Source organism: Lepus europaeus, chromosome 2, assembly GCF_033115175.1.
Source record: "Lepus europaeus isolate LE1 chromosome 2, mLepTim1.pri, whole genome shotgun sequence".
NCBI lineage: Eukaryota > Metazoa > Chordata > Mammalia > Lagomorpha > Leporidae > Lepus > Lepus europaeus.
Window position 1 is genome coordinate 95,356,579 of NC_084828.1, and position 14,931 is coordinate 95,371,509.

The following is a 14,931-nucleotide window of genomic DNA, read 5'->3' on the forward strand; positions in this document are numbered from 1 at the left end:
AGGTCTTCCTTTTGCCATTGGTTCACCCTCCAATGGCCGCTGTGGCCGGCTCATCGCGCTGATCCGAAGCCAGGAGCCAGGTGTTTCTCCTGGTCTCCTACACGGGTGCAGGGCCCAAGGACTTGGGCCATCCTCCTCTGCACTCCCTGGCCATAGCAGAGAGCTGGCCTGGAAGAGGGGCAACCGGGATAGAATCCGACGCCCCAACTGGGACTAGAACCCGCAAGGCGGAAGATTAGCCTGTTAAGCCACGGCGCCGGCTGTTGTTGTTTATTTTTAAAGACCTATTTATTTGAAAGGCAGAGGTGCAGAGAAAAGAGGCAGAGAAAGAGCATCTGCTGGTTCACTTCCCAAATGGCCCCAACAGCCGGGGTGGGCCAGGCTGAATCCAGGAGCCTGGGACTCTATCCAGGTCTTCCTTGTGGGTAGCAGGGACCCAAATACTTGGGCCATCTTCTGCTGCTTTCTCAGGTACACTAACAGGGAGCTGAATCAGAAGTGGGATAGCTGGGACTCAAACCAGCACCCACAGGGGATGCTGCCATCACAGGCGGTAGTTTGATCCACTCTGCCACAGTGATGGCCCCAGGAACTCACTGTTTGAGACATCATCACTGCCTCCCAAGGTCCACATTAGCAGGAAGCTGGAGTCAGGAGCTGGACCAAGTGTTGAACCCAGGTATGTCAATGTGAGACAAGGGCATCTTAACTCGTAGGCTAAACGCCCACCCCTTAAAAATGTCCTGACAAATAAAAATCATATCTGTGATGTATAACATGATTTAACAAACGTATGTATTGTGAAATGGCTAGATAAAGCTATTTAACATCCACATTGCCCTACATTCTTATTTTTTGTGGCAAGAACACTTAAAACTAGTCTCTGAAAGCAGCGGAGGATGGCTCAAGTCCTTGGGCCCCTGCACCCATGTGGGAGACCTGGAGGAAGCTCCTGGCTCCTGGTTTCGGATCTGCTCAGCTCTGGCCATTGCGGCCACCTGGAAAGTGACCCAGCGGATGGAAGCGCGCTTTCTCTCTCTCCGTGCCTCTCTCTGTAACTCTGCCTTTCAAATAAATAAATGAATCTTAAAAAAAAACAAAAGACCACCCTTTGAGCAATGCTCAGTGCTGCTATGAATGAGTCACCATGAAGCCCAGTGGAGCTTCTGGACTCATTTTTGCAGGCTAACTGATACTTTGTATACTTCAACCAATAACTCATCAACCTCCCGACTCTCAGCCGCTGGTAACCAGCATCTGACAAAAATGGTCTCATTTTAATTTTGTTCATTGATAAGGTTAAACCCTTACTATTTTTTGTTCCCTTTGTGTGAACTCCTTGACTGTGTACCACATCATATGGCTGAAGGAGAGAACACACAAACACCAACACTAGCTCACAAGGGATTATTCATGTGAATTGGTTTATCTTGGTTTATAACTGCTTGCATCTTCTCCCACTGTTAGAAATCAAAAATAGATTGGAAGGGCCGGCGCTGTGGTATAGCAGATAAAGCCGCAGCCTGCAGTGCCGGCATCCCATATGGGTAACCAGTTCGAGTCCTGGCTGCTCCACTTCCAATTCAGCTCTCTCTGTGGCACAGGAAGGCAGTGGAGGATGGTTCAAGTCCTTGGGCCCTGTACCCATGTGGGAGATGGGAAAAAGCTCCTGGCTTCGGACTGGCGCAGCTCTGGCTGTTGTGGCCAATTGAGGAGTGAACCAGCAGATGGAAGATCTTTCTCTCTCTGCCTCTCTGTAACTCTTTCAGATAAAATTAATAAATCTTTGAAAAAAAAATAGATTCAAAAAGCCAGATAAACCTTTCTTAATCCAAACCAGCAAACTTACACCAAGAATATCTGTTTTTCAAAACAGACATGACTATATCAAACCCTCCCTTTAAAACAGTTAAGGAGAAATCAAGAAAATAATGATAAAGCAGCTTTTAAAGGGATAGAAAAACCTTCAACAGAGCGATTTTTACCCTTGGATCCACGCTGAGCTTCAGGAATTCTATACCATCTCCCCTCCAAATGAAGCAAACTTGTGGAATTGTGAATTCTTCTGGTTTATCACTTCCATAAATTCTCAAAGGGAAAACGTGACACCTCCATTTTGGGAGTCTTAAACCTTCTGGGACCCCATACAGGTTAAAGATCTTTAGGCTAAAAAGATTGTTTCGCCAGTCACTTCAAAGTACTCTCGGCCTCTGTGAGCAGGGGAAGAAGGGTGCTAATCCTGGAGAGGAACTGCTGCTGGCACTGTGGTACAGTGGTTAAGCTACTGCTACAAACCAGCATCCAGGTGAGCACCTGCTTGAGTTCCAGTTGCTCCTTGTTAACACACCTGGGAAGGCGACAGAAGACCACCTGTGTGCCTGGGTACTTGCCACCCACATGGGAGACCTGGATGGAGCTCCAGCTTCCAGCTCCAGGCCTGGCCATGGAGGCCATCTGGGAATTGAACCAGTGGATGGAAGCGCTCTTTCTGTCTCCCTTCTCTCTGTGCTACTGTCTTGCAAATAAATAAGTAGATAAATCTTAAAAAATGAAAGAGGAGGAATGGCCGCTGACATTGGCATGTTGCAGACATGGAGCCAGGCCTTGGCCTTTGCCCGGAGTATTCGTGTTGTTCTCTAAGTCACTCGCTCAGTGCAAAACAGGATGTGGGGCTCCTAACTGTCCCCATTCAGTGTGGACAGGGCTTGGACCTCATGACTAAAGCTATCCACTAGGATTCTGTTCTCAAATTTTTAATCTCTGTTTTCAAAGACACCTGTCTTCAGGAAACCAGAAAGTTCTTTGAATCACGAATAAGCTGCGTTCCATTCAAATAATTTATTTCATTGGTCACAACAGCTCTAAATAAAGTTCCCTAAAACTACCGAAAATGTCTTCCTGTTGAATCTGGAATGGCCCACACATGTAACAGGACACAACAATAGCCCAACAGCTCTGTCCTGTAGCAGTGAGGCAGCTGCAAACTAGGTGGTCTCCTGGCCCAGTTTACGGCTGAACAGCCCCAGGCACCTGGAACGCCTCCACCTTGAGCAGCATTGTCCTGAATTTATAACACGGTCTGAGCTGGTTGCTTTTACAGATCTGTGTCTGGCAGGCCATCCTGTCTACTACAGTCCATCACTAGAATGTCTTCTGTCCCATGCTGAGAGAAATAGGAACTTAGAAGCTGAGTCCTTGGAAACCATGTCTTCTTTTGAGCTCTTTTTCGTCACCTTTGGGCATGAGCATGTAGCAGCATGAAACTGAATAGTCCTATTTATAATATTCATGGAGTGGGGCCAGCATCGTGACCTAGCCGGTTAAGCATCCCATATTGGCACTGGTTTGAGTCCCAGGTGTTCCACTTCTGATCCAGTTCCCTGCTAACGTGCCTGGGAAAGCAGCAGAAGATGGCCCAAGTGCTTGGGAACCAGCACCCATGTTGGAGACCTAGATGAAGCTCCTGGCTTCAGCCTGGACCAGCCCTGGCCATTGCAGTCATTTGGGGAAGGAACCAACAGATGGAAGGTCTCAAAGTCAGTCTCTCTCTCTCTCTCTCTCTCCCCTTCTCTCTGTGTAACTCTGACTTTCAAGTAAAATAAATCAATTTTTAAAAAGTATATTCATGGAGTGGAGAATAACATCTGAATATTTACTATTTTGAAACTATTATATTAATCATCCTGGCAAAGAGAAGAGATTACCTATGAGACAATGTGTTCTCTATCATTTTGCTAACAGTCCCTTAAAATTATGGATGACTCCACAGTCTTCAAGTACTTCAGACAGGTGCTCTTTGGGTGCCACACTATTCAGAGAGATAGGATGGGCAGGAATGATTCTCCCCATTTTGCACATGAGAAAACGGAGTCAGTGAGGTCAGGTGACGTCTCCAAGGACTCACAGTCGACTACGCTGCACTTTCTTGGCCAAGGCAAAGAAGAATCTTCATCACACAAAATGCCTGTCCTCCCACGCTTTGGAAGACACAGAGTAGTTGGAAGAAAAGGACATTTGCAGCAGTGTTTCTAAGACACTGGTTTTCAAACTTGAGGGTACACTGGCGTGTGGTGCTTGTTTAAAATACGTAGCCATGAACTCTTCCCCTGAACAGCATTTCTCAGTGGGTCTCAGGTGTGCCTGAGGAACCTGAATCTTCATGAGAACTCCAAGTGATTCTTGGTGCAGGAATCCTACTCATTGCTCAACCTTTAAGAGACATGAGATTTGTTCTTCTTTCTTTTTTTTTTTTTAAAGATTTATTTTTTATTTGAAAGGCAGAGTTACAGAGGAAAGGGAGAGGGAGAGAGACGCAGAATGAGCGAGTAATTTTCCATCTGCTGGGTCATTCCCCAAAACAGGCCAAAGCCAGGAGCCCAGAGCTTCTTTAGGGTCTCCCACGCAGGTGCAGGGGCCCAAGGATTTATGCCATCTTCCATTGATTTCCCAGGAGAATTAGCAGGGAGCTGCATCAAAAGTAAAGCAGCAGGGACTCAAACCAGTGACCATATGGGATGCCCACTCTGCAGGTGCTGGCTTAACCTGCTAAGCCACAGCAGGGGATCTTGGGATCTGCTTTTCTTTTTTTTTTTAAAGATTTATTTATTTATCTGAAAGGTAGAGAGAGAGAAAGATCTTCCATCTGCTGCTTCACTCCCCAGATGTCTGCAATGGCCGGAACTGTGCCAATCTGAAACCAGGATCCAGGAGCTTCCTCCGGGTCTCCCACGCAGGTACAAGGGCCCAAGGACTTGGGCCATCTTCTACTGCTTTCCCAGGCTATAGCAGAGGGCTGGATCAGAAGTGGAGCAGCTGGGACACACACTGGTGCCCACATGGGATGCCGACACTGCAGGCAGCTGCTTTACCCACTATGCCACAGCACTGACCCCAGGGATCTATTTTTCTTAGTCAGAAAAAGGAAAGTGGCAACAGTGTCAATCTAATTACCACTCCACCCCTTCCCCACCCCAGGGATTTCGCTCACCCCAGCCTGACAATGTTTGCCCAGTGTCACACTGCAAGGTATAGAAATAGGAAAAATAGCCTGAAAATCATATTCCTGGAAAAAATACACTCTGCAGATAAATATACAAACATCTCTCTCTCACACAAATACATTCATGTAGTCTGGAAACTTGTTTCAAAGGTATGAATTCATTATTTCCCCCTGGAGTTGACCTAATCTATAGAAATAATATCCCTAATATCCCTTTCATAACTCAATAGGCTAATTTGCTCATTTTTACCTTGTTCCACATTCTCCACTGTCCCATACTGAGCCAAAAGTCCATCCAACACCTGAAAAAGAAAGCTTCAATGTCAAAAAGGGAAGCAAATATGGTACAGTGATACTCACTAGCAAATGAATGAAAGGAAAACAGGACAGTTACAGGAATAATTAAACTGATTTTTTTTGGTTCTTCCATAAAAACATTTAGAACTGACTGAATACATGGGGCTTTCATTTGCTAACTGGCTCCCGAGTGATCTGTTCCCTAAGGTGACACTGCAGAGTTTCAGAGTCTTGGTAACTGTTAACAATCATAGTCAACGTGATGGCCTGAATCAATCCACTGACTGTTCTTGAAATGAGAAGCTGAATAAATATGAAGTTCACTTCCGTTTCTTGGAAAATCTAACAATTCTTCATTCATTTTCCTGCCAGGGATCGCCTTATTTTACAATGTAGTGGCATGTGTATGTCTGAAATTCTCCATAATAAAAAGGTTTTCAAAAAGCAATGAAAATGTTACATAAAACATCCTGCTTCCTTTAAGGTGATTTTGATTTCCTTTGGCTTGGGGAATAAAACGTAGGGAAGTCTTGTTTTTAAGTAATACCTTAAGACCACTCCCCCATATTCTATCTTACTTTAAGGTAGCAATCTTATAAGTTTTACAACTGTGAAAATATATCTTAACTGTTGCTCATAGCAACTAACTCAAAACAAACAAAAAACCTACCCAGGGCGTGGGGTTTGACCTAATGGTTAAGACACCAGTGAAGGCACCTACAACCCACACCAGAGTACATAGGTTGAACTCCCAGCTCTGGCTCTTAAACTTCAACTTCCTGCTACTTAGACCCTGGAGGTGGTAGATGCTGACTCAAGTAGTTGGGTCCCTGTCACCCATATGAGAGATCTGGATTGAAGTCATAGCTCCCAGCTTCAGCTCCAGCCCAGGCCTGGCTGTTTATGGGCAATTTAGGGAGTGAACCAGCAGACAGGAGCTCTTTCTGTTTGTCCATATGCCTGTCAAATAAATTAAAATTTAAAAAGAAAAAAAAAAAACTTGCTCAAACCAACAGAGAACTTTCCATTTTTGTTGGTTTTATATATTGAAAGGCAGAGTTAACAGAGAGAGAGGGAGAGGCAGAGAGATCTTCCATCTGCTGGTTCATTCCCCAAATGGCAGCAACGGTCAGGGCCGGGCCAGGCAGAAGCCAGGAGCCAAAAGCTCCATCCCCATCTCCCACAAGGGTGCAAGGGCCCAATCACTTAGGTCATCCTCCATTGCCTTCCCAGGCACACTAGCCAGGAGCTGGATCAGAAGTGGAGCAGCCTGGACTCGAACTGGCGTCCATTTGGGATGCTGGCGTTGTAGGCAGCAGCATAACCTGCCTGCGCCACAATGCTGATCCCTACTTTTTTTTTTTTTTTTTTTTTCCAAATCATAAACACGTGTACAACTCATGATATAAAATCCACCAAGCCAGGCACACATTTCGTCTCACAGCTTGTCTACTGGTGCTTGCTCGTGTTGTGCTTGGGAGAACAGCACATGAGAGACAACAACGCACAAAGCCTGCAAACAGCAGAAGAGGAAGAAACAGGGCCCAGAGGCTTTGTGGAAAAGTCTGAGGCCCTTTAGTTCCTCACTGTGAAAGGGAGCTACGGAGGGGAGGAGTCTGGGGACCCCATTTAAAGCAGCATCTGGCTTACCTCCCACTGCAGGTGAGGAGGGATGTTTCGAATCTGAATTTTCCTGCTCCTGCAAAGATAAAACCACAGCCTGTAACTCTTTTTCCAGGACACAAACTTCAGCAAATAATAAAAACATGTCTAGGACCATAATTTGAGTTCACGTTCTCACTGTGTGCACCATGGCATGGCAAAAAGATTCCTACTGTGAATCACATTTTAAGGTTTTCAATTACTTTGAAAAACAGTAAGAATATTCTACACACTCTCTTCTTCTTGCTCTTTTCCACCTGTTACTAATATCTTGGAGATCCTTCTACATTCCTCACTCCACTTCATGCTTCATGGATGTCCTGAAGAATGCTAGCCCATCCCCCACTGGTGGACATTTGAGCCTTTTCCTGCCTTTTTATTCAGAGGCTTTCAACAAGACATCCTGTTGCTCTGACAGCTTTGAATGATTGATTTTTGCTTTTACTTAAGCATTAAAAGTAGAAAAAATAGCAATATGGGGGACACAAGTTTTTCTCTTTTAAGAACATGCTAGATCCTGGAAAGAAAACACAAACTAGCATTTAGAGATGTCATTTTAGTAGAAAGAGTTGATGTGAAATTCCATAAACACCCACGTGGGAGGCTGCCAGGGCAGTATACCCATTCTTTTTCCTTCCCACAAGGGTCTGAGGTACCATCTGGGGCTGCACAGCCATGTGTCTCCGCATGGTTTTATCTGGAACTTAGGTAGCTGCAGAGACTCATCACAGTCGAAGCAGAGAAAGGAGAGTTACAAACAAAGGTACAGGGACGGGAGGAACAGAGAAACAAGGACAGAAAGGAGGGGCTCCGAATCTTCTCTGATTCCTTTTATTGATTGGAAGGGGGAACACCCCTCTGTTCTCTGTCCCATACACTAAATCTTTTTTTTTTTTTTTTTTTTTTTTTTTTTTTAATGAAAATGTATTCATGCCTTACTAGGGTTGCTTTAATGACCATACAGGCTAAACTGCAGAACCTCTCATCTTGTGTCAGGTTGAAAAGGACGAGAAAGAACCAAGAACTCATTTCCACCTCCATGTGGGGAAGATGGCTTCTGACACGGCCTCCAGCAATAGCTAGAATAAAACTGCCAACCCCATCCCCAGATAGTAGCTATATGGAAATTCTCTAGGGAAGATGTCACCACAAGTATTTACAGAAAAGGCATCTGAATGGTCAAGAAAATGGAATATTTCTAAAGAAAAATATTTCTGTTATTTCCAAGTATAAACATTGACTCCAACTGCTTACCCAGAATTTTCTGGTAGAAATTCTAGTGGGAGAGACTGAGGCATGAGAAAGGAGAGATTTGAGCAGAGATAACTACTACAATGTTGTGTATAACAAAGATTGCAAACAATCTAAATATCTACCAACTGGAGAGAAAGAAATCATAATATGGCCGTAATATGGACTACTATACAGATTTAAAAATAAAAGACATACACACAGGAAACTCTTCAAGGCACACTGTTACAGGAGTAGAATTACAGATTAAGTTGATGCTATATTTTAAAAAAGCAAAAAGAGTCTGGCGCCGCGGCTCACTAGGCTAATCCTCCAACTACGGCGCTGGCACACCGGGTTCTAGTCCTGGTCGGGGTGCCGGATTCTGTCCCAGTTGCCCCTCTTCCAGGCCAGCTCTCTGCTATGGCCCGGGAAGGCAGTGGAGGATGGCCCAAGTGCTTGGGCCCTGCACCCACATGGGAGACCAGGAAAAGCACCTGGCTCCTGGCTTCGGATCAGCGCGGTGTGCCGGCCGCAGCGGCCATTGGAGGGTGAACAAACGGTGAAGGAAGACCTTTCTCTCTGTCTCTCTCACTGTCTAACTCTGCCTGTCAAAAAAAAGAAAAAAAAAAAAAAAGATATAACCTGAAAAAAACAAAAAGTATATACAAGAATACTTCAAAAGGTTCACGTGAAAATGGAATGAACAGGGGGTGAACATTTGGCCTAGCAGTTAAGATACGACTAAAATTCAGTGTTCCACATTGGAATATCTAGTTTAGATTCCTGGTGCAAAAATAGGGAAACCCCACCCCATGCAGATGAGACCCTCAATCCTACTGAATAGACCTAAACCAAAGGTGCTTCCCTGTAATATTTCCCGTAAAGATGGCACATCAGGCAATCAGTTCAGGAATTGGAACCTTCATTAGGCAGGATACTCACTCTGAAATCCAGGAAAGTATGGCCAGCTTTAAAACAACCAAACTCATACAATGACATAGGAAAGGGACCCATTATAAGAAAATACTTCTTTGTCCCTTAATAATTTCAGAGTTCCTTTATTTTTTAATTTTTTAAAAGATTTATTTATTTTGAAAGTCAGTGTTACATAGAGAGAAGAAGAGCCAGAGAGAGAGAGGTGTCTTCCATCTGCTGGTTCACTCCGCAATTGGCTGAAAATGGCCAGAGCTGTGCTGATCAGAAGCCAGGAGGCAGGAGCCAAGAGCTTCCTCTGGATCTCCCACGCAGGTATAAGGGCCCAAGGACTTGGGCCATCTTCCACTGCTATCCCAGGCCATAGCAGAGAGCTGGATTGGAAGTGGAGCAGCCGGAACTCAAACTGGTGCTCATATGGGATGCCAGCATTGCAGACGGTGGCTTTACCAACTACGCCACAGCGCCTGCCCCAAGAGTTCCTTTATTTTAAAAGAGACATCAAGCTTCTCTAAATATGAAGGCACTTCAGAAAGATCATGGAGGGGCCAGCACTGTGGCTTAGCGGGTTAAGCTGTTGCCATCTCAAATGGGTGCCAGTTTGAGTCCCGGCTACTCCACTTCTGATCCAGCTCTTTGCTTATGTGCCTGGGAAAGCAGTGGAAGACGGTCCAAGTGCTTGAGCCCCTGTACTCACATGGAAGACCTATATGGAGTTCCTGGCTCCTGGCTTTGGTCTGGCCCAGCCCTGGCCTTTGTGGCCACCTGAGGAGTGAATCAGCGGATGGAAGACTGACCTCTCTGCTTCTTCCCTGTCTGTGACTTTTTCAAATAATCTTTCTTTGTTGCAAAATGATTAAGAACAATAGCCTCTGCCTTTATGGAATCTAAGATAAATGTATATAATAGTTGTGAGAAAATAAAATGCTGGGGCCGGCGTTGTGGCGTACTGGGTTAACCTGCTCAGGCAGTTTGAATCCTTGCCACCAAAGTGGCTTCAGACTCCTGACTTTAGCAGAGCCCAGTTCTGGCTGTTGCAGGCCTCCAGGGAGAAAACTAGTAGACAGTTTTGCCTCCGTTCAAAAAACTTCATGGAAACCAGAACTAAAAAGTTTATTTTGGTGCAAAAAATTTGTAATCCATGCATATAAAGGGTCTTGAAAAAGTTCATGGGAAATGTGTATTTAAAAAAAAAAACACATGAATTCCAAAGTTTTCACACCTACATAAACTTAATCATTTCACTCCATTTTCCACAAACTTTTTGAAGTTCCCTTGTAGTTGTTTACAATTCGATGCTCTAAGTGTGTATAACTACCAATTAGAATATACAAGTGGTCACGTTGCCAGCTCTCCTGTTGAGAGAGATGGCTTCGTGGCAGCAGTGACAACCGCCTCTCCCTGGAAATCTGGAGTTCTTGTCCTTTCTCACGCAAACAGTGCCCTTTAATATGAGGGTGGTGAAATCTGAGTTCCCAAACCCCAGAGCCTCAGGGAAGGAACTTGTGTTTTTATTTATTTATTTGACAGGTAGAGTTAGACAGTGAGAGAGAGAGTCAGAGAGAAAGGTCTTCCTTCCATTGGTTCACTCCCCAAATGGCCGCCACGGCAGGAGCTACACTGATCCGAAGCCAGGAGCGCAACTGCTGGCCCCTCCATCATGCCTCCTCCTGGTCTCCCATGGGGTGCAGGGCCCAAGCGCTTGGGCCATCCTCCTCTGCACTCCCGGGCCACAGCAGAGAGCTGGACCGGAAGAGGAGCAACGGGGACTAGAACCTGGTGCCATATGGGATGCCGGTGCTGCAGGTGGAGGATTAACCTAGTGCGCCACAGCGCCGACCCCAAGAACTTGTGTATTTATAGTAAAGAGCACCTTGTTTTGACTTCGGGTCTCATTCTGCTCTCAATTAACAGAAAACAAGTCAAGCTCCTAGTGCTTTCGGTACTCTGGTTTCCAGGTGGACTGAGGGTGTGGAAGGCTCAGGCCTGGCTTCCTCACAAAGCACAGGTGTAACAGTTTGGTGCGGCAGGGGTAGCAGCAGATCGGGAAAGGAAATGTGGACGCAGTGACACCCATCAGGGAAGGCAGCAGCAACCTGTGTTTTAGAAACTCACTGGCAGTGGGCTGCTCCTCTTCTGATCCACTCTCTGCAATGGCCTGGAAGCAGAGGAAGATGGCCCAAGTGCTTGGGCCCCATGTGGGAGACCTGGTTAAAGCTCCTGGCTCCTGGCTTCTGTCTGGCTCAGCACAGCTCAGCCCTGGCCACTGCAACCGTTTGGGGAATGAACCAGTGGATGGAAGATCTCTATCTGTCTCTCCCTCTCTAACTCTGCCTCCCAAATAAACAAAATGTAAACCTTTAAAAAAAAGAAAACTAAATGCTTTCAATATAATAAACTGTTGAAAAACAAAAAGAGGCTTTGGAGTTTTTTTTTTTTTTTTTTTTTTTTTTTTTTTTAAGGGAGAAAAAACTTGTGATGAAAATAAAGTCTTGGGGCTGGAGCTGTGGCATATGGGGTGAAGCTGCCACCTGCAGGGCTGGCATCCCATATGGGCGCCAGTTCTTGTCCCGGCTGTTCCTCTTCCCATCCAGCTCTCTGCTATGGCCTGGGAAAGCAGTGGAAGATGGCCCAAGTGCTTGGGCCCCTACACCTGCGTGGGAGACCCGGAAGAAGCTCCGGCGGTTGTGGTCATCTGCGGAGTGAATCAGTGGGTGGAAGACCTCTCTGCCTCTGCCTCTCTAACACTGCCTTTCAAATAAATAAATAAATAAATAAATATATATATTTTTTTTTAAAGGAAAGAAAGTTCCTTTAAAATATCAGCAGTGTCAGAGTGTCTTGGCTTTCCATGCCTAAAATACTCTCATGGGCTCTTCAGCCAGATCCGAATGCCTTAAGGGCTGATTCTGAGGCCAGAGTGCTGTTTAGGGCATCTGCCATTCTATGAGTCTGCTGTGTATCCTGCTTCCCATGTTGGATTGTTTTCTCCTTCTTAATTCTATCAGATAGTATTAGCAGACACTAGTCTTGTTTATGTGATCTCTTTGACTCTTAGACCTATCATTATGATCAATTGTGAACTGAAATTGATCATTTGGACTAAGACACTCTGGCAAAAAAAAAAAAAAAAAAAAAACCACAAACCTAAATGAAAGATCTCTGCGAGTGAGATCCCAGTGGAAAGAACAGCCATCAAAGAAGAAGGTACTTTTCTCTGAAGGGAGGAGAGAACTTCCACTTTGACTATGACCTTGTCTAAATAAGATCGGAGTTGGCGAATCAAAAAGCTTCCATAGCCTTGGCAACTCATGACAAGAGCCTAGGGTGATTACTGACGCCATAAACAAGAGTGTCAGTTGTTAAGTCAACAACAGGAGTCACTGTGCACTTACTCCCCATGTGGGATCTCTGTTCTTACTGTGTTGTACAATGTGAATTAATGCTATAACTAGTACTCAGACAGTACTTTACACTTTGTGTTTCTGTGTGGGTGCAAACTGTTGAAATCTTTACTTAATTTATACTAAATTGATCTTCTGTATATAAAGATAATTGAAAATGAATCTTGATGTGAATGGAATGGGAGAGGGAGCAGGGGATGGGAGGGTTGTGGGTGGGAGGGAACTTATGGGGGGGGGAAGCCATTGTAATCCAAATGCTGTACTTTGGAAATTTATATTTATTAAATAAAAGTTAAAAAAAAATAAAATATCAGCAGTGTTATGGACCAAATCATAAAGGACTGAATCAGATATTGTGGTGACCCCCTGCAAGGGCTTTTGAGCCAGAACTGTAGTAATGAACCCATAACTGCCCTCGCTCTACAAACACATGTGCATAGTACCACAAACTCCCGAGAAGCCCTAACAACACAAGTTCCCCAAGCACTCTGTGACAGGAACTCACGGAAGTACACTGCCTGAGTGGAACACACAGGACATCAGTGAGAGAGGGTGATGTGAGTCTGCGTCCCCTCATGCTGCTGCGACACAGCACCAGAGGCTGAGTGGCCTGCAAGCAACACAACGTGTATCTCACGCGTCCGGAGGCTGGACAGCCCACAAGCCTGGCTCCGGTGGATCTGCTGTCTGGAGAGGACCTGTTCCTCATAGATGTTCTGTTTACTCACATGGTCAAAGGGGCCACCTACCTCTCTAGGATCTCTCTTATAGGGGAACCCGTCCCCTGCACAAGGGCTCCAGCCTCCCATTCTAATCACCTAATACCAACACCTTGGGTGCTAGGATTCCAACACAGGAATGGGGGGACAAATTTTCACACCAGAGCAATAAGCAATAGTCAGACCTCGGAGTTCACTTACCTCCCTACCCCTCTCAAAGGCTCACAAATAGAGCCTGATGCTAATTCAACTCCACATTGTCCCTCTGAGGACAACACCAGGGAGGGCCACCTGCCTACGGCCGAGGGAAGTGGAGAGCAAGAGCAGAGGAGACAGTGAGGGGGTCAGGTGATGCTTGGAGACGACAGGTGGGTTGGCTGCCCCTGGACCAGGTGTTGGAGGGATTCTTCTGCTGGGTTTAGGGGTACGGCAAGCAGAATCTGCATGGAATGACCGTTAAGATCCATTCTCACTCCAGCAGGATTCTCTGAGTCTTTTGGAAAGAAGTGTAAGAAGGAAAGTGAAAATCACTTTCCATGAAAAGGAATGGAGAACAGCATGCTTGTTTATAGGTTGAAATCATCCCACACCGTTTGTGAAAATACATCCAGATGTTTCAGAGATTCATTACTTTAGTTCTTTGAGAAGGAATTCAGTATCTAAAATTTTCATTTTGTTGGACTCATATTCAGTTTTTATCAAAGGCACTTTTCTTGGGGAATAAATATTTATTTATTTGAAAGGCAGAGTTACAAAGAGACAGAGAGAGGGGGAGAGAGATCTTCCATCTGCTGGTTCACTCCCCAAATGGTTACAATGGCTGAAGTCAGGACCTGGAACTGCATCGTGGTCTCCCACGTGGGTGGCGGGGAGCCAAGCACCTGGGCCGTCTTCTGCTGTCTTCCTAAACACTAACGGCAGGGAGCGGGATCAGAAGTGGAGGAGCCAGGACACGGCTCGCAAGCAGGGGCTTTACTCACTAGGCAACAACACTGGCCCCGGGAGTGCTATTTTTGAACTGAGGTTTATATGTTTAAATCTTTGCTTTAAGGGCCCTGTTGTGGAAAAGCAGTGGAGGATGGCCCAAGTGCTTGGGTCTCTGACACCCATGTGGGAAACCCAGGGGAAGCTCCTAGCTCCTGGCTTTGGCCCGGCCCAGCGCTGGCCTTGTGGCCATCTGGGGAATGAACCAGCAGACGGAAGAGCTCTCTGTCTCTCCTTCTCCTCTCCCTCTGTAACTCTTTCAAATAAACAAATTTTTAAAAAAGAATCTTTGCTCTTAAAAGGTCACTCTGGAATTGCCAATTCACCAATAATAACATTCACATTTCAGTTCAAGAGATCTGGACAAGACATGCCTCCCTCATCCTCCAACAATCCCTAGGAATGGTTTTAGGAATGGATGCTCAGTTTTTCCCTTTCAGAATCAACCTTACTCCAGATTCTTTGGCCAAAAATATCTCCACCAGGAGGAGTTATTTTGGAAACCCAATCATAGTGGCTTATTTTTTGCTCCTTAAAGGGGTTTATTAAATGCCCTTTAGAAAAGGCCATAGAGATACTAGCTGGTAAACTCCTTCATGGGATTGGGTGACTCCCGACTGATGGTCATCTGGGGAGTGAACCATCGGATGGAGGACTTCTCTCCCTCTCCCTCTCTCCCCTCCCCCCCCTCTCTCTCTGC

The 14,931-nt window shown here is 45.5% G+C and overlaps 1 protein-coding gene across 2 annotated transcripts in view; it reads right to left on the reverse strand.

Moving 5' to 3' along the window:
• Nucleotides 1–14,931, reverse strand: part of IGF2BP2 (insulin like growth factor 2 mRNA binding protein 2) — a 176,690-nt gene that overhangs the window by 43,106 nt on the left and 118,653 nt on the right. For both annotated transcript variants that reach the window (XM_062211002.1, XM_062210991.1), the window contains exons 3-4: nt 6,947–6,995; nt 5,250–5,301 (exon numbers count right to left, since the gene is read on the reverse strand). In XM_062211002.1, coding sequence (XP_062066986.1) covers nt 5,250–5,301; nt 6,947–6,995 — 101 coding nt within the window. The remainder of the gene's footprint in view (nt 1–5,249; nt 5,302–6,946; nt 6,996–14,931) is intronic.